We start from the raw sequence: 27,811 nt of genomic DNA, 5'->3' as shown, positions 1-27,811 counted from the left end.
ATCGGGCGCTGTGCTGACAGCTCAGAGCCTGGAGCCCTCTTCGGATTCCGTGTCTCTCTCACTCTGCCCCTCCCCAACTTGTGCTCTGTCTCTCTCTCTCTCTCTTGCTCAAAAATAAATAAAGTGTAAAAAAAATTTTTTTTAAATCAAGAGACAAAGGGATAATTATGATTCCATTTATACAAAGTTCAAAAATGGGGGGGGGACCACTGTATTATTTATGATTGCTTTCAGAGCCAATAAGACAATAAAGAAAAGCAAAGAGGGGCGTCTGGGTGATTCAGTCAGTTAACCATCAGACTCTTGATTTTGGCTCAGGTCATGATCTCACTGTTGGTGAGTTTGAGCCCTGCATCCAGCTCAGTGCTGACAGCTTGGAGTTCTAGAAGGGAAAGAAAGAAAAGAAAGAAAGAAAGAAAGAAAGAAAGAAAGAAAGAAAGAAAGAAAGAAAGAAAGAAAAGGAAAGAAAGAAGGAAAGAAAAAGAAGGAAGGAAGGAAGGAAGGAAGGAAGGAAGGAAGGAAGGAAGGAGAAAGAAAGGAAGGAAGGAAAGAAGGAAGGAAGGAAGGAAGAGAGAGAGAGAGACAGAAAGAGAGGGAGGGAGGGAGGGATGGAGGGAGGGAGGAAAGAGAGGGAGGAAGGAAGGAAGGAAGGAAGGAAGGAAGGAAGAAAAAGAAAGAAGGAAGGAAGGAGGAAGGAAGGAAGGAAGGAAGGAAGGAAGGAAGGAAGGAAGGAAGGAATTTTAAGAAAAGCAAAGAAATAGCTAACCAAAAGTCAAAGGATTACCTTTGGGGAGGTGGGTAGTAGGAGGACTGAAATAAGAAGAGACGCACCAGAAGTTCTGGAGGTGTTGGTCTGGTTTTACTGCCTCGCCTGGATGTGTATATGTGCATTTCTTTTAAAATTATACGTTATGGGGGGGGCGCCTGGGTGGCTCAGTTGGTCAAGCGTCCGACTTCAGCTCAGGTTATGATCTTGTGGTTCATGGGTTCGAGCCCCGCATCAGCTGTGCTGACAGCTCAGAGCCTGGAGCCCGCTTCGGATTCTGTGTCTCCCTCTCTCTCTGCCCCTCCCCTGCTTGTGCTCTGTCTCTCTCTCTTTCTCTCTCTCTCTCTCTCCCTCTTAAAATAAACATAATAAAAATAAAATTTTAAAAATAATAATGAATAAAATAAAACTATACATTATGGTAATTATATATATTATACATAATATACACATAATATGTTATATGTATTTCTTATATAAATAAATAGTACATATATACATATACTGTTATGTTTACAGACACTATTCAAACGTTAACAAGAGAAAAAAAAACGTGAAAAATAGAAATGTAAAAATGAAAAACAAAAATCCAAATTCACACTTTAACAGCTCCCGTTACACAACCCAGATCGCACAGCCCTAAGTCAAGGCGGCATGCACAGCATGGGGAGGTTGTGGGTTGCGGCAGAGATGGTCCGCTCTACGGGAGCCCGTTCTCCCCATCCGGGCCGTAAACTAGGGTCAGCTGGGAAGTGGTCCACAAGCAGAGACCACGCTTCCCAGCTTCTGTCACATCCCAAGGCAGCATCGGAATCCTCGGCAAGGTAACGAGAGAAATACCATTCCAAACACGCCAGCGGGGCATGTGAGCAAGAGCCCCCTGGGCCTTCGGGGCCGTCCCAGCCAGCCACACCGTGCAGCCGAGAGCGTGACTCCAGCCACTCTGCATGAAATGGTAGAAGCGACCAGACAGCCCTGCCCGAAGGTCCGAACCACTGTGACGGGTGAGTGTGAGGGTCCCAAGCCATTACGTTTGGGGTTGTTTCGAACACAGCCACAGAGAACGGAAAGATATCACTTCTTTGTAAGTCACACTTTTAGGGGCAGCTGGGTGGCCGAGTCGGTTAAGCGTCCGACTCTTGGTTTCAGCTCAGGTCATGATCTCACAGTTCGTGAGTTAGGGTTGTTAAAAGAGAGACAACGACGACGGGCCCAGGGCGGAGTCGCTTGTGCTAAGCCCACATCGCCAAATGGAGAAACTTAATTAGTTTCGGCTTCTCCCAGCTGTGGAATCTCAATCCAGTCAATCTGGAATCTCCTGGTCCGCACCAGCAAGCCCATCTGCCTGATAGGTCCCTGCCGTCCCCTAAAGGAAGGTGACCTTGACCCCAAACAGCCCACTCTGCTAGTAACTTCCTTGTCTGGCCCCCTTCTGCCTCCAAAAATCCTTCATTTTGCACGACTCTTCAGAGCTCCTTGCTGCCTGTTGGGATGCTGCCTGACTCATGAATCATCCAATAAAGCCTGTAAGAGCTTCAACATGTACTCAGCTGGATTTCATTTTTAACGGATTGCTTGTGGGCCAGATTTTATTTCTTCTCTCTTCTATTTGTAATTTATTGTTTTCCTTTTCAGTTGGTCAAGCTTCTGTTTTATTCTCTCTAGTCTTTTCGTTTTTGTCAGTAGTTACCTCCTGGGATTTTTTTTGCCCGAATAATCATGAATAAATCCATATTTCTTTCTTGGAATATCAAAATAATCGTTATACTTCGCCATCACCCAGAGGGCTTTGTCACCTGTGCTCCGTCCTCTTTCTCTCAAACAAGATAAAGCCTGTGAACCGCGTTAACATCCCCACTCTCCCCATCCGTTTCCGACAACCTCAGGCTTCAGTTCAGGTCTCGGAGAAGAAGGCGGTCTGTGCTCCTGTGGGCCAGCAGGGCGTGAGCGACAAAGAGGGAGGAGCGCTGTCAGTCTCAAAGTCCTTAGAGGCAGACGCCAGCCAGGGTCACCATCTCCCTTAATGCCCCAGGAGGGGTGCAGCTCCAGTGTCCTGAGAGTCCTGCTGTCCTTCTGACTTCTCAGCCAAGCATGAGATGGGATGCGAGAGCAGGAAAGGTAGGTTGCAGGGAGGCCACCTGCTTCTGGAGTTTTGGTGGATAAGACATTCTAAAATGCTCTTCTGCTGCACCCAGAGGCTGCACAGATTAGAACAAACTTGCCTTTCAAGGCATTGCTGAGCTTGCAAGAATGTAAGAGAAATCCCCAAAGGTGGCCAGAAGAGGGGTGAATAATAAAACCAAATGCACGAGCAAAGAGCAAATCCAGACCTACCAAGAGCAGAAACATGGGGGATGAGAAACTAGGTCCGGGAGGGGTTGAACCAACCATGCCATTGAAAATCTTCCAACTCGTGCAAAGCTACCAGTTTGTGTATCCTGATTATAGGTGGAAAGAGTTAATAAAAATATAAATACAAATTTGGAGAAAGAATTCTGCGAATTTGCAATTATGGGATTGCTCTCAACTATCTGGAGGCTTGTGCCCAACAGACACAATCACAAATCCCTGCTGGAGTAGCTCTCTCAACCAAACCTGTTAGGATTCTCCCAAATTAAGTGGCTCAGTCAGTTGGGTGTCCGACTTTGGCTCAGGCCACGATCTCACGGTTCCTGAGTTCGAGCCCTGCATCAGGCTCACTGCTGTCAGCACAGAGCCTGCCTTAGATCCTCTGTTCCCCCACCTCAAAAATAAATAAATCTAAAAAAAATGTATGTTATACACATACATGGAAACAAAACACCATGAATGAGTCACAGAAACCAAAAGCAACTCATATTGGAATTATCAAATGAAAAATATAAAATGACTTTTTGTGAAATATTTCAAGAAAGGGAAGGTGACTGAAGAAACAAAAGACTATCAAAATTAGCCAGGCAATGTTCACAACATCCCTGGACTCTACCCACTATACGCCAGCTGTGACAGTGACAGCCAAAAATGTCTCCAGGCGATGCCAATTTGTCCCTGGGGGACAAACCACCTGCACTTGAGAACAGCCTGTTCTGGAGCAAGGTACAGGATCAGATACTACAGAAAACAGATCACTGACCAAGCGGCAAAACACAACATTAACATTTTGAACTAATATGGGATTTTGTCAAATCTAAAAAGCCGTCAGTTTTAAGATTTAGCCTTCTTTCAGGTAATGCTAAGAATGAGAATACCCTACAATTAAAGTGTGAATCATTTTTTTAAATCACAGAAAATTAAAGATGCAGCACAATTTCGGAGAATTTAAATGTGAAAACAGGTTGCAGGGACAATCTGTGAAAAATATTACTTTAATAAAACAAAAGAGGAAGAAAAAATTGGCCAGGCAGACTTGGGGCGGGGCGGGGGGGGAGGGGGGGGGAACCTTTCTGAAACTTCAATAGCTACGAATGATATGAGTCTAACCTCTGTGCACCGAATCAAATATCTGCATATGTATGTTACGGGTGCAAAACAGTGACAGAATTACAAGAAGTGAATAAATCCATCAATATAATGAGATAATTGGTAGGTGAAGCAGACAAGTTAATGAGGTTATAGGAAATTGAAAAATGCTATTAATGTCTCTTTTCATTCGTTTAGCAAATGATCAAAGACCTTAAGGAGAGAGAGGAAGCTCATGTTGATACCCGAAAGAGCCCTGTTAACCTTGAAAATAAAAACGGCCAGTTATTTTACCAGCAAAAGACGGGTTTTTTCGGGACTAGCAGAGAATTGCAACCAGCACAACCAACCAGTGGCAAAAGCATAGGTGACCGTGCACAACAAACGAGAGGAACCCTCTTTCAGAGGAAAGGAGAACTTAGGAGGGCTGTTGTAAACACAAAGTCCATTGGAGTAAACTGGGAGTTTGAAGTGTAGCGGCTTCTCATTGGCTGGACTGTTGCTAGGGCGAAGTAAGCCCTTCTTCCTCCTGCTAAGGATCATAAAGCAGCCGCCAAAGTAGAATCCACCTGCAAGGTGCCTTGTGTCTCTTCCCGTTGGATTTGCTATTAACAAAGAGGGCGTGGGGCGCCTGGGTAGCTCAGCCGGTTAAGCATCTGACTTTGGCTCAGGTCCTGATCTCGCGGTCGTGAGTTCCATCAGGTCTTGATCTCGTGGTCTGTGAGTTCGAGCCCCGCGTGGGGCTCTGTGCTGACCGCTCTGAGCCAGGAGCCTGCTTCTGTTTCTGTGTCTCCCTCTCTCTGCCCGTCCCCCATTCGCTCTCTCTCTCTGCCTTTCAAAATAAATGAATAAATGTTAAAAAAAAAAATCTGTGTGCAAGTTTTTGTGTGGATGCCAGTTTTCCAGTCATTTGGATAAATACCAAGGAGCACAACTGCTGGACTGTATGGGAAGAATATGCTTAGTTTTGTAAGAAACGGCCAAACGGTCTTTCACCGCAACCGTTCACCATTTTGCATTCGCCCAGGCGATGAATGAGAGCTCCCGCCGGTCCACATCCTCACTAGCATTTGGGGTTGTCAGTTTTCTGGATTTGGGCCTTTTTAACAAGGCCGTAGTGGCATCTCATTGTAGTCTGAGCCATTTATTTTTATTCATACAAAAAACTTACGAGCTAGCTGCCCTGGATATATTAAGGAAGCCCAAAAGTTGGATTTTTAGTAGAGCAACTGTAACCGCTTTTTTTTAAAAACCCAGATTTTTTGTTTTGACAGAGCTGAAGAATGGAACCGGCCAACAAGGCGAAGGGCAGCGTAGACATCAAGTTTATTAGGGAGAGAATGAAACAAAAGAAAAAGCCTCCTGTTACCGGGACGGGCTCCTTAAGGAGGAAGCCTCAGAGAAGGAGGCTTCTATCAGTTAGTGGCCCGTCCTTTTGAGGCGGAGGAACCCTGCAGTTGCTGCACCAGGATACGGTTCCGGTTCCAGGCGGTTCGTTCCAGGGAGTGGGTATTTCAGAAGGTCCAGTACTTTCTGCTTCCTTGTGTTAACAACTTGTTGTTATCCCTATCTACCCAAGGTCAACCGGTCTCCTGTCTCACAACCAGAATATAAACAACCTGAGAAAAGTCTAAAATGTAAGAACTTTACATGTGTCTATGCTTGGTATTTACAAGACATTTTTGTGACTGCTTTATCTTTTCATTCTTAACTCTGCCATCTTCAAAACTAGGATTTGTGTCCATTTAACGGACAGGAAAACAGAAGCCCAAAGCGACCCACTTGTGCAAGCTGGATTCCTGACATTTTTACTGCTGTTCTGTGACTGGGTCAACGGGCTAGGAAATTAACTTATCTTTGCTGAAAATTCTGTTTAAAGTTTGCTAATGTGTGCCGAGCTCTGCCCAGGGCTTCAGGGACACAGAGCTGAACAAGAAGACACCCCCCACCCTCCCCCACCCCCACCCCCGCCACACGGGGCCTTCAACTGGTAAGGTGTTCGGGCTCAACAAAACCTTCTTCACATCCACCGAGCTTTGGATCCCCTGGGACCTCAGGATGAACCACACTAGGTCTTGGACTCTAGAGTTGGGGGACTGAGGGGTGGGTGGCTCCTCTTGGTGAAGAGACACCCAGGCATTCCTGACTGCAATCCCGGAAGAACGGAAAACTACACTTAAAGACAGCTGCCAGGGGTCCGACTGCCCTACTAAAGAGGAGGGGGCTACCACAGTCTGGGGATGTTCGTTTAGTGTAGGAAGATCGCGTTTATAACTTAAAAATACCCAAATCAGTGCTCACGGAGGCCGCCAACAAGAGGGCGCCCCGGGAAGGGCTCACCCCAAAACGAGGGATGCGGAGGGGCGCAGCACAGAGGCGGAAGGGTGAAGGGGCGATGAGGCGGGGCGCGAGTACGTGCGTGCGCGCTCGCAGCCGCGGTGGGGCGGTTGCCCCGCCCCCCATTGACGTGCGCGCGGCCGCACCTCGGTCGACGGGAGGCGTGGCCGTAAAGAGGCACGGCCGTGTCGCGAAAGGGGCCGCAACGCTCAGGGCGCTGGTTGACGGCTGGGACTCCATTTTGTTCGCGGCTTCTCTGCTCGTAAGTCGCTTGTTTCCGTGGCTTGTGCGAGGCGAAAAGTTTTAAAAGGGTAAAAGTTGTAAAGAATATTCTGGAACTCTGTTGGTAAGCCTAGCGAGTCTCCATTTTCTCTCCGCAGCAGACGTCGATACCGCGGTTCCGGAGAGGCGGGGAGGATGCGGCCCTTGGACGTCGTCGAGCTGGCAGAGCCGGAGGAGGTGGAGGTGCTGGAGCCCGAGGAGGATTTCGAGCAGTTCCTGCTGCCCGTCATCAACGAGATGCGGGAGGACATCGCGGCGCTGACCCGGGAGCACGGCCGGGCGTACATGCGGAACCGGAGCAAGCTGTGGGAGATGGACAATATGCTCATCCAAATCAAAACGCAGGTGGAGGCCTCGGAGGAGAGCGCCCTGAACCATCTTCAGAATCCCGACGATGGAGTCGAGGGCAGAGGGACCAAACGGTGCGAGAAGGCGGAGGAGAAGGCCAAGGAGATCGCGAAGATGGCAGAGATGTTGGTGGAGCTGGTCCGGCGGATAGAGAGAAGCGAATCGTCGTGAAGGAGGGCGGGCGGTAAGGCCGGGGGCCGGCGGGGCCCGATGCGGGTCCTGGTGGTTGCCAGACCCTTGGTTAATCTCCGACGAGACGTGTTTATAAGGGTCCACGTGGGGTGGAAGTTGGAGGCAGAAGAAATACAGGCGTGCTCGATTTTTACCCCGGGTGTGCGTAGCAATCTGTTAAAAAATCCTCTACGCTGCTGATTTGGGAAAGCCAGGTTTGGGAGTGTTGGGTTGAAACCCAAAGGCCCGGTCAGTAGGGTGATTGCAGAACCGTGATCGTACAGGCCTTTAAGGAGACAAAGTCACAACAGGGGCCGTTGAGCAAGGGGGAATAGAAAGCGGATTATCCGAGGGAAGGGCTCTTACTGGACGAGTTCAGGTTTTGCTAGAAGACTGGAATGGGTCAGGGGGCCTGGAGAAGAGCTGGCGTCTGCACGGTTAAAGGTGTGCCGGGCTTTGGTTTGTTTTTCCTTCAGGATGAACTTCTTAATGATGACTTTCTCCGATTGTGCTTTAGGTTAACAGCCAATGGATTCTGGTCAACTGATGGAGATTGGCTGACATCGTTGAGAAGCTGAAACCAGAGAGCCTTTTGTTTTCTCTCTCTCTCTCTTTTTGTTCCCCCCCCCTCTGTCTACACTCTGTCCTCACTTACACTACGTTTCCGCAATGGTCTGTGGTTGATGACCTCAATATAAGTTTTGACTGTTCGATGTTTTTGTTTGGGAAGGTAACTTTTATTTGGAAAATGCTCTCACACGAGAATTAGGGCCTAGATTGTAAGCTTTATGCAGCAGTCACGTTTGTTCCTGGGCTTTGGTTATTTCTAAATTTTGAGGCGCTTTGCTCTTTCTTGTGTGACTTGAAAGCTCCCTGGGACTTTGAGTCTGTGTCACATGAGACGCAAGAGTTGGAGTTTTCCAGCTCTGGAGGTGCCCAAAGCGCTGGGTTACTTCTAGAAGAGTACTTCCTGCGGTAACTGCTAAAGAAGCTGAAGAAGGGACCAGACTTGGACTTGGAATGTGGATGGGGCTGATCTGGCTAGGACTTGATGAATCAGAAGAAGGGGTGGAGGAGGGTAGTGTCTGTATTTTGGGACTTTAATTTCTGTGTGAGACCAAAGGAGAAGAGATGTATTTTGTTCGAAATTTACATTTTATGTGGTACACTATCTGATGTAACTTGTCTGGTCAGTTTGTTTGGACAACCCAACTCAGCTTTATTTGACGTGGAACCTAGAATAGGAGACAAGATCTTGGTATTCTGTACAAGATGATGTGATACCCTGATGCATCTCAGGGATTCTGGGCATAAAATGAAAGAGATACTTGCAAAGGCTCTTGAGGGGCAGGGAAAGGAAAGGAGGACTGTCTGCATTGGACCCTAAACTGGACAGGGACTAGGTATTTTTGAAGTTCATAAGTTGTCCTGCTCTAAGTTCATTTGAGTAGCAGACCCGACAAGCATTTGAGGTCAAAACCCTACCATGTGTAATAAAAAGGAAAAAAAAAATGACCATGTTAATAAAAGTATTCATTTGCTTGAAAAGACAAAAGACCTAAAAAAGTTATTGACTAAATTTTTTTTCTCTCAAAATGAAATCTTTTCCTTTGTCATCATTGCCAATTGGAGAATGAGTGTCTTAAGCTTCTGATCGTGGGGGAGATTTAGCTCCGCCTGCTACTATAGGAACTGGTCAGGGGAAGGACAATCTCGGTTCTTAGTGCAGGAAAGAACCCCTTAAAATCCTGTCGCCCCCGCGGCTCTCTTCAGACAGCCAGGCCAGAGTACTTTGACTCTTTTAACCTAGAAGATCGGCACGTAATTGTACTCTAGTCCTTGCATTAGCAATTTTAAGGGAAGCCGCAATTACAGTGGTGTGGTGGGCCACACACACCCCTCCCAGCCCCTTCAGCCGTGAAGGGCTTGCTCCCCAGCCGCCGGAAGTGCTGCCGACAGCCCTCAGCTGGTCAGTCCTTTTGAGAAGTTCCTCTGCTTAAGAGCTGCCCTAGCCAAGGCCAAGCCCCCTTTCCTGGGCGGCCCATGTCCATTGACTGATGTGCTGGGGGTCCGAGGGCTCTTTCCCTCTCGCTGCAAGTTGGGACAACTTGGAAGGGCGTCTCTCTCAGCTCCCTGCAGGGGGTCTGCTGAGGCTTTTGCTGGGTCTGCCTCATTGCCCCACTTCTCTGCCTCATCTTACTGGACCTTCCCTTCCACGGGAATGAATCCCTAATAAATTTAACCCGCGATGTAATTTTCATCTTGGAGTCCGCTTCCTCGGAAGCCCAACGGATAAATGTAAAACCGCGGCAAACCGTGTCTCAAAAGCTACATACCATGTCTCTGGAAGCGTTAAGAAGCATTTCAAAGCAAATAACTGGTGAACGTGGCCTGGAAAGAGCAATACAGCTCTGAGGACGAGAGAATGAGAGAACTCTCAGGCACAGGGAACAGTGTGAAAAAAATGGAGGAAGTTCCAGATTTTCTATATAGGTTTTAACAGAAGTGGGTAGGATGGAATTATGAACGGAGAAGCAACAACCACCAAAAAAATTTGCAAAAACTAGGAAATTAATATTGGTACTAACTAGATTCCAGAAATTAACATTGGTACTAACTAATATTGGTACTAACTAGATTCCAGACTTTTCTGATTTTACCAGTTTCCAGTAATGCCTCTTTTCCTGTCTCCGGGTGCCACATTGCGTTTGGTTAATTTTAAAACGAGTAGTACAATGGCACAAAATTCAAAAGATAAAAAAAGTGGACCCATTCTCCCCATCTTCCCGAGGAAGGCAACGGTTTACCAGTGTCTTGTGTACCTTTCCAAATTATGCATGTTTGAGCATATACATAATTCTCCCCAACCTTGGGGGTTTTTTAAGTTTTTGTTTTTACATAGGTGGTAGTACACCGTATAACCTGCAAATGTCCTTTGTGTTTTTTCCACCTAAAGCTCTGGTTTGAAAATCTTAGCCTATCTAAACATCTAGACGCGCATTCTTTTCTTCAGCAGCTACATGGTGTTCGTTGTTTATCGTCCTACAAATTGTGAAGTAATCAGACAATTCTTAGAGGTTTGCAAACTTTAGTCCTAGATTACTTTCAGTAACTGCTTACTTCCTCTTCGTAAGCAACCACTAATTCCAGAGTCCTCAGCTCCTGAAGTCTATCCCGGATTGCTAGCAGTTGGAGGAGTAATTGAATCTCTTGCATTTTCTAAGCAAAGAATGTCCTAAGGAGCCATTCTGAGAGGCAGTCTTATGAGACTGTACAATCACATCATTGAGTACAGCCAAGGTTGCCGGAATTTTTTATTGTAGATCTGTAGGTCCTTTACAAGCCCCAGGCTCTCTGTCCTTTTCCCGGCTGTCCTTCAGAGCTCCGGTCACGGACAGCTGTGCAGGAAGGACCCCTGGGGTTGTTGGCCAGGTTCTCTACATTGCACAGCCTCCCTGAAGCCGGGACCTATCTCTGTTCAGGTGCTTCAGGTGTGACAAATGTCCTTTTATTTATTTTTTTAATGTTTATTTTTGAGAGAGAAAGTGCACAAGCGGGGGAGGAGCAGAGAGAGAGGGAGACGACAATCTGAAACAGGCTCCAGGCTCTGAGCTGTCAGCACAGAGTCCGACGCGGGGCTCAAACTCACAAACCGTGAGATTATGACTTGAGCCGAAATCGGACACTTAACCTACTGAGCCACCTAGGTGCCCCTACAAGTGTCTTTTTATATCAAAATGCTATCACAGAAAGAAACGTGGGGGCTACGGGAGCATGGTGGTCTGGAGAGGCATTGGAGAGGAGACAAAGTGGTATGTAACAAGCTCTGATGAGAAATGGAGGCAAAGTAGGGGCCCCTGGGTGGCTCAGTCAGTTAAGCATCAGACTCTTGATCTCAGCGGAGATAATGATCTCAGGCTCATGAGTTCAAGCCCTGCGTTGGGCTCCATGCTGGACGGTGTGAAGCCTACTTAAAAGAAAAAGAAAGAAAGAAAGAAAGAAAGAGAGAGAGAGAGAGAGAGAAAGAAAGAAAGAAAGAAAGAAAGAAAGAAAGAAAGAAAGAAAGAAAGAAAGAAAGAAAGAAAAGAAAGAAATGGAGGCAAAGTATGCAAACTGTTCACAATCTGCTGGTCTCACACTTGGTAAGATTCAGGCTGGGAAGACCACTAGGTCCCGCAGAGGCTTCTGCATCCAGCTGTTTCATCAGCTGACGTGACCCCTGGGAAGAAAGCAAATTTAATTCTAATGATGTGGTAGGACCGACAATAGCCGAGGATGCAATCGACACTTGGACGAGCATCCACAAAAATGACTCCGGGGGCCCCTGGCTGGTTCAGTTCGTAGAGCTTGTGACTCTTCATCTCGGGGTCGTGAGTTCAGACCCCACGTTGTGTGTAGAGCTGACTTTAAAAATAAAATGGAAAGCTTTTTTTCTTTTTTTTTTTTAATGACTCCAAGTGAAGGAAAGACACTCCAAAGAGTTCTTAAACTTGCTGAAGATAAAACCCTGGAGTCCAAGCTACCACGGAACAGAGGGGCTGGGAAACAGGAGATCTGGCTCCCAGCCATCCTGCTACTGCTCTCTGTGTGATCTTGGGCACGTACTGGCTTGTCTGGGGTGATTTCCAGCACGGGCATTCTGTGTGACCTCTAGAACTAAAGCTCATCTGGGACAAAATGCTGGAGGGATCATTCGTGCTATTCACCAAGTACATTCCAAGTATCCACCTTCCAGGCACGCAGTGGAACTGGACTTCCCAGCCCTCTTGTGCTTGTGGGGGGAGGGGGGCGGGGAGGGAGGGTATGGGAAGGAGGAAGAGGGACGGTGTGAGAGACTAACCCTGGTCAATGAGCTGTGAGGAAAGCGGCACATCTATAATCCAAGCCTGAACCTCCAACAGGAGACCCCCCCCCCCCCAGGGTTCTGTCCGTGGCACGGGGACGAGCAGCATCCAAGATGGTGGTGGATCATCAGCCTATGTTCCTTCAACAAGAGTAGATCCCCTGCCAACCGATGATGAACATGTAGCACAAAGGAGGAGACCCGTATTGTTCCAAGCGCTGAGATTCGGGGGTTGTCAAGATGACATGACCTACGCTAACCGACAGCTCTCCCTCTCCCGTGTTTTGATGGAAGGGTCGTCCTTCCTTCTTTCTAGGCTTATATCCTCGTTTGTCATCACATCCCTCCCACTTGCTCAGGGCATTCATTGTCCAAACAACAATCTTCTTTCTCACTCACTCATTTGTAGCTGTTCACTTTGCCCTGCCCTCAAACAACTCCAAGGTGAAAAAGCCCCAAATCCAAGTCCCTGGTCCTGGAACCCTCCCCCTTCCAGGGAGCAGATAACTATGGAGCGGTCTGAGTTTCCACCATCTTCCAAAGATAAACGCAGAGCTGTTACCTGGTTGACACTGGCCAGATAAATAAATCCATCCAGAGCTTGCTTTAGTGCTGCTCTGAATAAGCTAGGGCTTCCCCTGGTCAGTTCTGTTTTCTCCTTTCCTGATCCCCATAATTCTCAGCGGTTCCTTTCTCCTGTTTATACCCCATCCCTCCTTCCTCAAACCCCATGATTCACAGAACCCTCCGTTCCATTGTTATCCATTATTCCCAAACTCGCCCATATTATTCTTTGCCCCTTGGAAGACATTTCTTTACCACCAGCTGCGACTAGACTCCCCCAAGCCCTGGGCTTTCCTGCAGCCTCTTGGCGATGGTTCCTAGTGGCACTCAGCTGATCAAGGGCTGCGGTTTCCATACTGGGGTAAAGCTGGGGGAAGGAAACAAGGAATAAAAGATTAGGGTTTTGGGGCGCCTGGGTGGCGCAGTCGGTTGAGCGTCCGACTTCAGCCAGGTCACGATCTCGCGGTCCGTGAGTTCGAGCCCCGCGTCGGGCTCTGGGCTGATGGCTCAGAGCCTGGAGCCTGTTTCCGGTTCTGTGTCTCCCTCTCTCTCTGCCCCTCCCCCATTCGTGCTCTGTCTCTGTCCCAAAAATAAATAAACGTTGAAGATTAGGGTTTTGACGAGGACATTGTTAAAGCAGTGAATGGTAAACACTGAAGGGATAAGTGCAGAAATGCAGAGCAGGAGAAAGCTGCTGTTAATGTGAATTGACGGGTCGGTGAGTTTAAAAAAAAAAAAAGGTGTTGGAGACTATAGTACACATGTCACCCAGGAGGATGGGGACATGGTCAGAAAGGAGGAGGGCTGAGCAAGGATTTGGAGCCGGTTTGGGGCAATAACAAACCCCAAGTCATCCCCGGGAATGAGCAGCCAAGGGACATCAAGGAGCCCATCAGATGTGAGGAGGGCGTGGAGGCCCCGGTGTGGGATGGCCACGGACCTTCCCCAGGATGATGGCAGGACACGGGGTGGAAAGCAGCCAGGAGCTGGGTGCCGAAGTGTACAACGAACAAGGGGGATTCGATGGGGGAGAGCAGTTGGAGGGTGGCAACGGTGGGGAGGCGGAGAGGGCGGTTGGATGAGCAGCAAGCCCTCTAAAGGAACGCCGCTTTAGACAAGAGGAAGGACGAGGAGTGCCGTGACAATGGCCAGGGGAGAAGGCCGGCCCCAAATCCTGACCGAGGCACGAGAGGAACGAGCAGCTTTCCCTTCACGGGCCTGAGGACCATGTGGCAGAGTTCTCTGGGGACAGGCTGGCAATGGGTAAGGGTGGGGCGGAGGGCAGGGAGCCAGGCAATGGCTCACCAGTTCCTACAGGACCAGAAGAGTGTCTGAGCTGGAGAGCATTATGGGAAACTTGTCCTAAGAATAGCACCCTAGGCTGATTTCTACTAGGTTCATCAGCGGGACAGATGGGGTGATGAGCATAGTAAATTCAAAGATTTTTTTTTAAGTGATCTCTCCACCCAGCGTGGGGCTGAAATTTACAACCCCAAGGTTAAGAGTTGCACGCTTTAGGGTCGGAGCCAGCCAAGCGCCCCCAGCATGGTAAATTTAGTCCTGAGTGCAGGCTGAGGGCAGATGGCCATGGCCTTGGCATGACACCATGGCAGAACCAAAGAGGTGGCAGCTGGAGGTTGTGAAGTGTGCTTCCTACAGTAGCTTCTTTGAAGGAGACCTGAGAGGCCACCACTACTGGTCATTTGGGGTTGAAAATGGCAGGGGTTAACCGATGAATGGATGAAGAAATTGTGGTTTATATACACAATGGAGTACTACATGGCAATGAGAAAGAACGAAATGTGGCCCTTTGTAGCAACGTGGATGGAAGCGGAGAGTGTGATGCTAAGTGAAATAAGCCATACAGAGAAAGACAGATACCATATGTTTTCACTCTTGGGTGGATCCTGAGAAACTTAACAGAAACCCATGGGGGAGGGGAAGGAAAAAAAAAAAAAGAGGTTAGAGTGGGAGAGAGCCAAAGCATAAGAGACTCTTAAAAACTGAGAACAAACTGAGGGTTGATGGGGGGTGGGAGGGAGGGGAGGGTGCGTGATGGGTATTGAGGAGGGCACCTTTTGGGATGAGCACTGGGTGTTGTATGGAAACCAATTTGACAATAAATTTCATATAGGGAAAAAAAAAAAAAAGAAAATCTTCAACCAACCAAACAAACAAACAAAAATGGCAGGGGTTTCTGCATCCCAAACTGAAACAGTTTTAAGAGATGGCTCCAGGGGTGCCTGGCTGGCTCAGTCAGTAGAGCATGAGACTCTTGATCTTGGGGTCCTGAGTTCAAGCCCCACATTGGGCGTGAGGCTCAGTCATTGAGTGTCTGACTCTTGGTTTAGGCTCAGGGCATGATCTCAAAGTTTGTGAGTCCGGGCCCTGCATTGGGCTCTGTGCTGATGGTGCGGAGTCCGCGTGGAGTTCTCTCTCTCTTACTCTCTTTCTGCTCCTCCCCCGCTCGCGCTCTCTTTCTCTCTCAAAATAAATAAAAACTTAAAAATTACATATATATGTATAAATTAAATTTTCTTAAAAAGACAAGCGTTGTCTCCAGAAGAAGCCATCTTACAGATGAGACAAGCCTGAGGCCCTAAAGTCTCTCTCAAGCATGTTCTTTCTCTAAAGGTTCTTCCCCAGGGAGCAGGTGCCGACCAAGCGGTGAAGACCAAATTACGACTGCCACCTTCCTATCAAAGCCACTGGCTCCTCCTGGGCACCACTGAGTCGAGAGGCTAGGGGAAAGACATAGCACAGAGACCCGTTTACAAAAAAAACCTAATCTTTACCAGATTGGTGGCTGTAATTACACGCACAGTGGAACTGACTGCAAGTAAACGGACAGGAAACATCCTGGGGTTTTGAAGAAATTATACTGGCAAAGAAATTCCAAGCAGGGTGTGCTGAATCCCATGGTTGCTCAACCTCTGTCAGAATTCCTGAGCCCTGCACCCTGCGGCAGCAGGAAACAGGCTTCGGAAGCTGCCCTCCCCTGGAAGGGTACATATTTCATCTGTGGCCTGGGAGGGCAGAAGTCAAGAGCCTCCCTAAGGAGCTCCTCCTGGAGACGGAGACCAGGAGGGGCTAAATGGGCTCAGCTGGGGGCTGTGCACTCCTGCCCGTGGCCTCGACACAGACACGCTGTGTGCTGCCCTTGGGGAGGCTCAAGACGGGGCAGCTGGCGTCCCCCAAGGGAGTTCTCCCAGCCAGAGGACCACAGATGAAAGGCACGGTCCTTCTACAGCTCACGGTCACTGGCGCTATGCCATCACTTCTGCTGTTTCGTTTGTTTGCAGCAACCCCGTCCACAGTCCCGGAGGGTAATCGAGTTCTGTCACAGGTCTGACCCCCTCCCCCAAACTCAGGAAACTTCTAGCGGAAGCTTCTGCCCAACAGTCAATCTTACCCTTTAGAAACAAACTGACTGATGGAACCGAGAAAGAAACATTTAAAAAAGACAACTGCTCAGAGGATCAGAAAGTGCCAGAAGCGCCCGACAGTTAGCTCCATTTCATGATAACGTTAAAACTCCCCTCCAGATACTCATCCCAAACCCTGAGAGGGAGTCAGGCTCTGGAAATTATTCTTCACAATCTTCTTATTTGTACAAATAAAGATGGCCTTGTGAGACAACTCCCCCAGTATAGTCTCTGTCTATAACTCATAACTAACCAAGGGGCAGAACCATGAGGAGAAAAGTAGCAAAAAACTCGTGGGCATGTTTTTTAAACTACCACAGCTATTAACCATTATATTCTCATGACAGTTTTTTTTAACGTTTATTTATTTTTTTTTAATTTTTTTTAACGTTTATTTATTTTTGAGACAGAGAGAGACAGAGCGTGAACAGGGGAGGGACAGAGAGAGAGGGAGACACAGAATCTGAAGCAGGCTCCAGGCTCTGAGCCGTCAGCCCAGAGCCCGACGCGGGGCTCGAACTCACGGACCGTGAGATCATGACCTGAGCCGAAGTCGGACGTTTAACCGACCGAGCCACCCAGGCGCCCCTAACGTTTATTTATTTTTGAGAGAGAAAGAGACACAGAGTGAGAGTGGGGGAAGTGCAGAGAGAGAGGGAGACACAGAACTCGAAGCAGGCTCCAGGCTCTGAGCTGTCAGCACAGAGCCCAATGCGGGGCTCGATCCCACGAGCTGCGAGATCATGACCTGAGCCGAAGTCGGCCGCCCAACCGACTGAGCCACCCAGGCGCCCCTAATAATAGTTGTTTTTTTTTTTTTTTAAGTTTATTTACTTATTTTGAGAGAGAGAGAATCCCAAGCAGACTCCAAGCTGTCAGCACAGAGCGGACACAGGGCTCAAACTTACGAACCGTGAGATCATGACCTGAGTCAAAATCAAGAGTCGGACACCTAACCATCTGAGCCACCCAGGTGCCCCTCTAATGATGGTTTTTTAAACATCATCGGTTTGAAAGAATCTCAATTGTTAGTATTAGTAGGAGAGCTTAGCAAGGTGTCTAGAAATGAAATCGAAACATGAAAGTCAGCAGTGCTTCCGTGCACCAGGAAGAGAAAATGCATTTTCTAAAAGGTGTCCTCTAGTCCGTGCATAGATAAATGGATAAAGAGGATGTGGCATGCATACACATGGAATATTACTCAGCCATAAAAAAGAATGAAGTCTTGCCATTTGCAACAACGGGGATGGAACTTGAGTGTATTATGATAAGCGAAGTAAGCCAGCCAGAGAAAGACAGATACCAGTTGATTTCATTCATATGTGGAATTGAAGAAACAAAACAAAGGAAACGAACAAAGGAAAAAGAGACAAAAAACACTCTCCACTACAGAGAACAAACTGGTGGTTGCCAGAGGGCAGGTGGGGGGGGATGGGGGGGTTACATGAAGGGGATTAATGAGCACACTTACCGTGATGGCCACCTGAGTAATGTACACAATTGTTGAATCACTATTTTGTACACCTGAAACTAACAGAACACTGTGTTATTTATACCGCAATTTTAAAAATAAGTAAATAAAAATTAAACGCAACTACCTCTGGAGTGCCTGCCTGGTTCAGCCTCCAACTCTTGATTTGGGTTCAGATCATGATGTCACAATTCATGAGACCCAGCCCCATGCTGGGGTTCTCTCTCTCTCTCTCTGCCCCTCCCTCGACCCTCACAAAATAAATAAATAAACTTAAAAAAAACCTACCTCGGGGTGCCTGGGTGGCTCAGTCGGTTAAGCGGCCGACTTCGGCTCAGGTCATGATCTCATGGTCCGTGAGTTCGAGCCCCGCGTCGGGCTTTGTGCTGACAGCTCAGAGCCTGGAGCCCGTTTCAGATTCTGTGTCTCCCTCTCTCTCTGACCCTCTCCTGCTCATGCTCTGTCTCTCTCTGTCTCAAAAATAAATAAACGTTAAAAAAAAATTAAAAAAAAAACCTACCTCTCAAAAAATAATAATAAAATATGTCATTTGTAATAGGATCAAAACAGTTTTTTAATGGTGTGTTATTTTTTCTTAATTTTTTTTTAAAGTTTATTCATTTTTGAGAGACAGCGCATGAGTGGGGAAGGGGCAGAGAGAGGGAGACACAGAATCCGAAGCCGACTCCAGGCTTCGAGCTGTCAGCCCAGAGCCTAACGCGTGGCTCGAACTCACAAACCACAAGATCACGACCTGAGCTGAAATTGGACGCTCAACCCACTGAGCCCCCAGGTGCTGCTTGGTGTATTATTTTCCTAAGAATACTGTAATTGCCACAAACCGAGTGGCCTAAAGCGGTGGCTTAAGAGTGGCTTAGAGTGGCTTAAATCCATTCTCACAGTTCAAGAGGATAGAAATCAGAAACGAAGGTGTCGGCAGGGCCATGCTCCCTCTGAAGTCTCAAGGAGAGGATCTTTCCTTGTCCCATCCGGCTTCTGGTGACTGTTGGCAATCCTTGGTGTTCCTTTGATCAGCTCAACAGAAGGCATTCTGATTCTTTTCCAAATTGGCCCAGTGCATCGAAGAAGTCTCATCAGGTGGGTCTGGTTGTCCTGGTGAAACTTAAACAAGGAACTCAAAGTCAGAACAAGCAGAAAAGCCGGGACATTCCCGAAGAAGCAGAAGCACATGGGGGGGTGGGGGGGGGTGGGCGGGGAGGCTTATCCTGCTTAACCAGATATCGGTACTTACTACAAAGCCTACTTAGTATAAAGTAATTAAGTCACCAGAGTAACAGCCCCAAGATGGAGACTAATGGAACAGAATGCAGACATGCGACGAATTGACAGAGTCGACACCTGACAGCTGTTACATTGCAGACCGGACGAAATGGATAAAATATTCAGTAAGCAGGGCCGGGATAACTGGGCACACACGGGGGGGAAACCGCTAGTAGATCCCTGCCTCGAACTGCGTTTCTAGGTGGATTGCCCACGACCATGAGAAAACCAACATCAAGGCTTTTAGAAGAGAGTATATGACCTCAGGGCGGTCAAGGATTTCTTCTTTTCTTAAATTTGTTTTAATGTTTATTTATTTTTGAGAGAGAGAGAGAGACTGAGTAGGAGCGGAGGAGGGGCAGAGAGAGAGGGAGACACAGAATCCGAAGCAGGCTCCGGGCTCTGAGCTGTCAGCACAGAGCCCGACGCGGGGCTCGAACCCACGAACCGTGAGATCATGACGGATCAAGTCGGATGCTCAACCGACTGGGCCACCCAGGCGCCCCAAGCGTTTCTTAAAATAAAACCGGGGGGGGGGGGAAGCATAAAAGGAAACCTTGATATTTTGTCTTCATCAAAATTAAAATACTAACTTGTACAAGGATGTTTGGAACAGCATCACTCATACTAGCCAAAGGGTAGAGACACCGCCAGTGGCCACCAATGGATGAACAGATAAACGAATTGTGGCACGTTCGTGAAATACTTTTTGGCCCGAACAAGGAATCAAGTGCTGATACATGCTACAACTTGGATGAAGCTCGAAAATATTATGCAAAGTGAAAAAACCCAGACACAAAAGGCCACACAGTGTAGCATTCTTTAAAAAATTTTTTTAAGTTTATTTATTTTTTTTAGTAAATCTCTACACCAACGTGGAGCCCTAACTCATCACCCGGAGACTAAGAATCGCACGCTCTTCCCACCGAGCCAGCCAGTGCCTCTGTATGATCCCTTTTATATATTTATTTATTTTAATGTTTGTTTATTTTTGAGAGGGAGAGACAGAGCACAAGTGGGGGAGGGGCAGAGAGAGAGAGAGGGAGACACAGAATGGGAAGCAGGCTCCGGGCTCTGAGCTGTCAGCACAGAGCCCGACGTGGGGCTCAAACTCACAAACCGTGAGATCATGACCTCAGCCGAAGTCAGAGGCTTAACCAGCTGAGCCACCCAGGCGCCGCTATTCCTTTTATATGATGTGATGGACCAAACTGTGTTCCCCCAAATTTGTATGCTGACGTCCTAATCCCCATCGTGACTGTGTTCGGAGACAGGACCTTTGTTTTAGTCCATTGTAGCTGTCGTGGCAAAATACCACAGACTGGGGGGTGCTTATAAGCAACAGAAATTTATTTCTCACAGTTCGTAGATTTGAAATAATCTAAAGATAAATCATCCGCACTCGTAGTAGACTTTAGCAAGGTTTCTAGAAACAAAAATGGCTGTAAATCCAAGATTGAGACACCCACATGGCTGAACTCTGGTGAGGGCTCTCTTCCTGGTTGATAGCAGCCGGGGACTTCTTGCTGAGTCCTCACAGGGCACAAGGAGAAGGCCAAGGCTTTGGGGAGTACCGTGGGGGTCCCTTTTATAAGAGCATTAATCCCAGTCAGGGGGGGCTCCACCGTCATGACCTAAGCCCTCCCAAAGGCCCCCCTTCTAACACCATCACATCGGGCCTTAGGATTTCAACATAGGAATTTGGCAGGGGTGGGTGGGGCGGACACACCATTCAGATCATAGTAGCCTTTAAAGAAGTAATAAAGGTGAAATGAGGTCACAGGGGTGGAATACTAAGCCAACAGGACTGGTGTCCTTATAGAAAGAGGAAGAGACACCAGGGATGCTCAGTGAGCACAGAAAAGACCATGCTGGGACACAGTGGCGAGGTGGCCATTTGCGTGCGAGCCAGGGACAGAGGCCCAGAAGAAACCAAATCTGCCAACACCTTGACCGTGGACTTCCAGCCTCCCGAACTGGGAGAAAATACATCTCTGTTATTTAAACTCACCCATTCTGTGGTATATCGTGGAAGCCTCGGCAGAGGAGTGCGTATGATATACCAAGAACAGGCAAAGCCGTGGAGACAGAAGGGAGATTGATGGTGGCCAGGGGGTGAGGGGAGGGAGGCTGCGGGGCGATCACTGAGTGGCACTGGGGGAGCATTGAAAAAATTTTACAACTAGAGAAAGCTGGCGGTAGTATAACACTGTGAATACACGAAATATCACTGAATTGTACACTTTATGGAGATTTAGTTATATATTACATGAATTTCGCCTCAAGTTTGTTTTAAACACTAGAGCATTCAGCCTGGGGGGCTCAGTCGGTTAAGCGTCCGACTTCGGCTCAGGTCATGATCTCATGGTTTGTGAGTTCGAGCCCCGCGTCGGGCTCTGTGCTGACAGCTCGGAGCCCGGAACCTGCTTCGGATTCTGTGTCTCCCTCCCTCTGCCCCTTCCCTGCTCATGCTCTGTCTCTCTCTTTCTCTCAAAAGTGAATGAACGTTAAAAAATAACTTTTTTCTTTTAATGTTTATTTATTTTGAGAGAGAAAGCATGTGAGCAGGAGAGGATCAGAGAGAGAGAGAGAGGAGAGAATCCCAAGCAGGCTCCATGCTACCAGCACGGAGCCGGACACAAGGCTGATCCTACAGTCCTGGGATCATGACCTGAGCCAAAATCAGGAGCAGATACTCAAATGACGGAGGCACGCAGGCACCCCACGTTTAAAAGATTTTGTATTTTATTCTAAAATTTTTTTTTTTTAGTGTTTATTTTTCAGAGAGAGAGAGAGCACTAGCAGGGGAGGGGCAGACAGAGAGGAAGACACAGAATCCAAAGCAGACTCCAGGCTCCGAGCTGTTACCACGGAGCCTGACTTGGAGTTCCAACCCATGAACCGTGACATCATGACCTGAGCCAAGGTCGGACGCTTAACCAACTGAGCCACCCAGGTGCCCCAAGATATTTTTTTTAATTTTTTTAAATGTTTATTTATTTTTGAGACAATGCGAGAGACAGAGTGCAAGTAGCAGAGGGGCAGACAGAGGGAGACACAGAATCCAAAGCGGGCTCCAGGCTCTGAGCCGTCAGCACAGAGCCGGATGCAGGGTTCGAACTCACGAACCGCGAGATCATGACCTGAGCCGAAGTCGGACGTTTAACTGACTGAGCCACTCAGGCGCCCCAGCGCCTGTTAAAATATTTTTTAAACTAAAATCTTATGTTTATCAAAGGAACCTTAATCAAAGTGGGAAGTTAAGCCTGCACTCTCTGTGCTATCTTCTCTATTTTTCTATATACCTAAAACTGTTCTCAAACATAAAGTCTATTTTCAAAAAAATAGTCAACCCTCAGCTGGGAGAAGATATTTTCAACGCTTATCCTGGTGGGCGGGGGGAGGGGGGGGCGGAAGGGAGAGACTCTAAATTGTATGAACAGAGCTCAAAGGATAATAAGGTTGTGACGAGTCCTGAAGGATCTTTATCCACTTTCCCCCATCCTTGGGCTCACGACTGACTTTTTCCTAACTTCATGTAAACGTCCTGTGGACTAAGTTCCAAGCCCCACTCACAACCAGACCTCTCCGACACTAGTTTTCTACTGATGCTATAAGAAACTACCACAAGTCTAGGGGCTCAAATCAATACAATTTATTATCAGCGTTCTGAATGTCAGACCTTAGCAGGTTTCTCTGCTCTGGGTCTGGCAAGAACAAAATCAAGGGGTCGGGTGACTTACCAGGAGGCCCTAGGAAGGAACTACTTCCAAGCTCATTCACCGTGTGGACAGAATCCAGTTCTTTCGTGTTGTAGGACTGAGGTCCCTGCTTCCCTGCTGGCTGCCAGCTGGGGGCCACCCTTAGTTCCTCCGTGCCTCTCTCTCGTCCTGGCACCCGGCCACTTGCAACCCAGCACCAGCAGTCCTTTTCAGGCTTGAGATTTGCCCAAAGTCTCCCAGCCAGCATGTCAGGAACCCGGGGTCCAAATCCCGGATCTAATTCCAGCGCTTTGCCCACAACCACCAGAGACACACGGTCTAGTAACAATACCATTTGCCACTGTCCGATGGTTTCATCAAGTCTGCAATGGGTCTTGACGCCATTTCCCCCCTAATCCTTTGAATGACCCTGACAGCTTTCAGAAGTGGACCTACTCGCTCCATCTGATCCACTGGAAAGCTCAGTCCCAAACAGGCAGCACTCAGGCAGGCAGGATCCCCCAGTCTTTCCTTTTAGCCCGTCCCGGGGGCCACAGGCCTAGAACATAAAGTCACCCACTTATCGCCTCCCCCGTCCCCCCCCCCCGATAGTGTAAGGGAAAAAAAATTATCGAAACCCTGCTGGGTGGCAGGCCTTGAGAGCAGTGTGGGGACAAAATGAGGGCGGTGGGGCGGGGGGGTACCGACTGCAGCCCGGTGTTCCGGGAAAGTACATCTCTGGGGCCGAAAACTCATTTTTGCAAAGGTTAAAACCTATGCCGCGAAACCCCTACCTCCTGAAGACCTGACCCCAGGTCCTCGACAGAGAAGAGCCACGACCGGGGGAGGCGAAGGTGCACAACTGCGCGCGTGCGCGCGCGCCACCCCCCAAGCACGCGGCCGGGGAGCCCAGGGGGCGTGGCCGTAAAGGGCTTCTGGCTCTGTCGCGAAAGGGGCTGCGAGGGCGCCGGGCGCTGGTGGGCGGCGGGAGGCCAAGTGGGACGTGGCTTTCGCTCTTTAAGGGGAGAAGTTGGGGGAAAGTTTTGTTTAAGAGGAGACAAAACTCCGAGCCCGCCGCTCGCCTCGGCGGCGCTCCCGCCGAGCTCGGCCCCGCAGCTGGCGCTCGCGGCCGGCCGGCCTCCAGACCCGGCGGAGCGGCCCGCGGCGGCGGCGCGATGTGGCCCGAGGGCGCGGACGAGCGGCGGGGGCCCGAGCAGCCCCGCGACCGCCCCCGGAGCCCCGCGCGCGCCGCCCTCGAGCGCGAGCACGTGCGCGCGCACCTGCGGGCCCGCCTGAAGCTGCTGGAGGTGGGGATCCTGCTGGACCGGCTGCAGAGCGAGGTGGACTCGGTGGAGGGCGCCGTGGGTCAGGGCCGCTGCGGGAGCGGCGAGGCGGAGGAGCGGGTGCTGAAGCTGTACGAGAAGGCGGAGAGGAAGGCCGCCGAGGTGGCGCGGATGGGGCGGAGGCTCGTGGAGCTCCACGGCCAGATCGACAGCTGCGGCTTCTCCTGAAGGACGCGGGCGCGGGTAGGTGTCGGCGGGGGGGGGGCGGGGGCTGCGCGCCGGGGAGGGGGAAAGGGGTGGGGGGCGGGCCCCGAGGGTCGGGCTTGTAGGTTGGTGAAGTGATTTGGCGTTCTTAAAAATGACACGTGAGGGTTATTGGCAGCAAGTAGAACAAGACGAGGTGTAGGGCTGCCTACTGGCTGGGGGCGGGGGGCGGGGGGCGGGAACCAAGGAAACCCTAGGCCACAAAGCAAACTACGGGGGAGGAGAGGAGAATTTTAAAGTGTGAAACGGAAGACCAGTACTGAATATTTCAAAATTTTGCCGGGAGTGTGGAGCGTTTCGCTTGACCCTTTTCTGCGAGAAAAGGCATTCTGCATGCCCAATTTCACTGTTTATCCCGGGACAGTGGACTCTTACAGGTGTCATAGAGAAAGCTGGACGCTTCGTCGAAGCGGTAAGGATGGATCTTATTGAGTGGTAACTATTGCAGCAGGGGAGATAATCCAGCGTGAACTAAAGTCAGCTTCCTGGCGCCGGACTTTTTTTTTTTTTTTTAATTTTTTTTTTCAACGTTTATTTATTTTTGGGACAGAGAGAGACAGAGCATGAACGGGCGAGGGGCAGAGAGAGAGGGAGACACAGAATCGGAAACAGGCTCCAGGCTCTGAGCCATCAGCCCAGAGCCTGACGCGGGGCTCGAACTCACGGACCGCGAGATCGTGACCTGGCTGAAGTCGGACGCTTAACCGACTGCGCCACCCAGGCGCCCCCGGACTTTTTAAAGATGGGATTGTGCCGGGGGAAAGGCACTGAAGGGTAAAAAGAGGGTTTTGGTCCGTGTGACGAGGCCATCTGGATTTGCTAATTGGAGCGTATTCAGAGAAGCAAACTCTCATCTTTGTGACGGGCGCACAGGTGCCAGCTGAACCTTTCAGGCACCCTACCTCCCTACGCCCCTGTGGAGAATGGGAGGGCAAAGAGATGGCTTTCCCGTCCTTGAGGAGACAGTTTTGAGTAGTAGATTTGCATTTCAGAGCACGCGGAGAGCCTTTATAAGTGCAAACCTTCCATAAGGTAGCTACTCTAAGAGGGGGTCTTAGTGCTTCTCTGCCTATCAGTAGGTTTTGGCTGGAACAAACAGTAAATTTTCCCAGCAACTTTGAGCTTCCCCCCACCCCTCGCAGGCACTTGAGGGAGGGCTGGGATCACAGCCTTAAGATGGGGAAGCCATGCTAGAGTTTGGCCAGATCTCTGAGTGCCAGACCTTGAACAGAGTGGTTGTCGATCGAGAGCTCTACGATTCTCACAGGCAACGTCTTGATAATAAATTTCTCCCAATTGTCCAATAGGTTCACCGTCAGACTCTGGTTGACCGGTCCGCTGACGCCCTGGAAAAGCTGAAACCCGAGAACCTGTTGTTCTCACTTCTTTGTTTTTCTGTAGACGTCGTTTCTACGTATACTGTTAAACCCGCATGTTAGTCTGTGTGGTGACCACTGTGTGGTTGTAGATTGCCAAATGTATTTAGTTCTGCGAAGAACTTTTACTGGGGAAAGGTTCTCAAAGCAGTTTGAGTCTAGATTGTAAACTGATGAGGTGGTCATGTTTTTATGCTTGGAATTTCTCAATGTTTTACATTTTTCTGTTTCTGGGCATTTGACTATCTCTCATGTGACCTAATCACTGCTGGAAAGTCTGGGCCGAGGAAGACACCGTGTCGGTTGTCAAAGAGCGGAGTTGCTGAAGGAGTTGCGCCTGCTTCGCCGGAAAGTGCCACCAGAAAAGGGATGGGAAGTGGTGGTGACAAGTTCAGAACTTGTCATTTCTCTGTGACACCAACAAGGCTTCCCTCTGAAATTAAGTCGCAGTATTTGGCGCATGTAACGTGAACTCTTGGGAGAGCTTGGACAACCCGGCAGAGTCTGATTTGTGGTTGTGTTCTTACATTTTGTTTGTGGTCTGGCTTAAGGTTCAGCTTCACGGATAGCTCTCGGTAGTGCATTTCCGGCTCTCTGAGGCCTGGAAAGAGGGATGTGCCTTAATGGTCCCAGGAAGGAGCTGTGGACTTAAACTGAACAGGGCCAGCACCATTTCATGGGCTGTTAATTGTCTGGTTACGCTCATTTGAATAGCACACACACCCCCACCCCCCCACCCCCGTCGATTTGAGGTTGAAACAACGTACGTAATAAGCATCTGTAAGTTTGCCCAAATAAACCAAAGCCCTGCAACTTTGCCAGGAAACATAATAAAAAACGTTTCTCAGGGTTATCTTGTGTGCCGTGCTATCCTCGTCATCAAATGCAGTAAACTCCTTGTGGCTCAGAAGGCGCTCCACAAACCCACAGTTGGGAAGGGCAGGTTCAGCAAGCACAGTTCTTACAGCAGGAAAGGTTCCTCATGGAATCTGCTTGTCCAGGCTCTGGCCTGGAAGTGCATCTGTTCGACATCCTTGCATCATGTGCTCCACGGCCTGAACTGGGAACACAGAGATGAGACGTGGCGGAGAAGACCTACGACAAAACACTGCAGATACAGCGTGCTCAGTTTCATGCCAGGTATTCTGAAACAGAACAGGAAAGGGGGACAGTGTCTTGCCCTTAACCTCCTGGTGGATGAGGTGGACAACAAGCAAGCAAACCTGTGCCCTGTTGTCCGGCTGTGCCCCGTGTTCTGAAGAAAAGTCCAAGCAGGGTCAGAGGTGTGAGCTGTTTTAGGCCAGGGAAGTCCGGCCTCCCAAGGAGGCAGCATTTGAGCAGCGAACTGAATGGAGGACCGAAGGATGGAGCAGAGCAGGCACCCGGGAGGAGGACAGGAGATTTGTGCTTTCCCCGGGTCCTGCCTGTCGTCTTCTGGCTGGAGACGGTGGCTGGGGGAGCCGGAGATCAGGAGCGTGTTGCAGTGAGAACCGAGTCCCTGACGCGGGCTCCAAGCGGATTGGAGGGTCGGTGGCAAGTGGAGCCAGGAGAGGGTGCTGTCGGACTGCTTGTGGGCAGCCGGCAAAGGGACCAGTCAGCTGGTCAGCCCCCCTGGGTGGAGGCACAGGTTCCCGAGAAGGGGAGGGGAGGGGAGATGCTCCGGAGGAGAGTCGCTTCCTGCCCTTGACCTAGCAAGGCTTTCCGAGGCGGTAGACCCGCATGACCTGGCCCCCGCGCTGTCTGGCCGCCTCCTGCCGCCGCTGGTTTCCTCCAGCCGCACCGGCCTTGTGCTGCCTGTTGAGGGCTCCTGTCCTTGCCCGAATAGCCCCACTGCAGCTGAGAGGTGGGGCAGAGTCCAGCCTGAAGCAGGTAAGAAGTGGAAACTGTGTACACAGAACTCCTGAAAACCGTGGATGGACAGGCGCAGGTTCAAGGCAGGGTCTTCCCTTCTTAAGCCGGCTGACGGGAAGGCGTGTCCTGTGCTGGTGGCCGCAGGCGGAGGCGGTGCCCTCTCCAGCTGTGGGAAACATGGCCAGACCCCCCCCCCCCCCCCCCCCCGCCCCGGCCCTCTCTGCGCTCACTGCTGCAAAGCCTCTTTCCATCCTTCGCAGAACCGAGGGGCTCTGTGCCCTCTGGTAACCGGCCAGAAGCATGGGACACCCCAAGAATTCTTCCCTCCTGAGGTTTCTCAAGCCAGGGAGCAAGGAGGTACAGCAATGCCATCATTTCCCTGGGGAGCGCCTGCCATCTGCAGCCCAGTG

The 27,811-nt window shown here is 49.6% G+C and overlaps 2 protein-coding genes across 2 annotated transcripts; both read left to right on the top strand.

Annotated features, from left to right (window-relative positions):
* Positions 1-6,739: 6,739 nt before the first annotated feature.
* MRFAP1 (Morf4 family associated protein 1) lies at positions 6,740-8,843 on the top strand. The gene is made up of 3 exons (XM_047091633.1): positions 6,740-6,803; positions 6,922-7,355; positions 7,860-8,843. Exon 2 carries the CDS (start codon positions 6,959-6,961, stop codon positions 7,340-7,342), a length of 384 nt encoding a protein of 127 aa, XP_046947589.1. The 5' UTR covers positions 6,740-6,803; positions 6,922-6,958; the 3' UTR covers positions 7,343-7,355; positions 7,860-8,843.
* A 14,959-nt stretch (positions 8,844-23,802) lies between these two features.
* Positions 23,803-26,395, top strand: LOC124520467 (putative MORF4 family-associated protein 1-like protein UPP). Its single transcript, XM_047091359.1, has 2 exons — positions 23,803-24,153; positions 25,482-26,395. Exon 1 carries the CDS (start codon positions 23,803-23,805, stop codon positions 24,136-24,138), a length of 336 nt encoding a protein of 111 aa, XP_046947315.1. The 3' UTR covers positions 24,139-24,153; positions 25,482-26,395.
* Positions 26,396-27,811: the final 1,416 nt, after the last annotated feature.

Source organism: Lynx rufus, unplaced genomic scaffold (assembly GCF_022079265.1).
Source record: "Lynx rufus isolate CCGP_SWC_20201006 ecotype Redwood Valley unplaced genomic scaffold, mLynRuf1.p SCAF_3, whole genome shotgun sequence".
In the NCBI taxonomy this organism is placed as follows: domain Eukaryota; kingdom Metazoa; phylum Chordata; class Mammalia; order Carnivora; family Felidae; genus Lynx; species Lynx rufus.
Note: the sequence above shows the minus strand (reverse complement) of the source record. Positions and strands in the feature narration are given on the sequence as shown.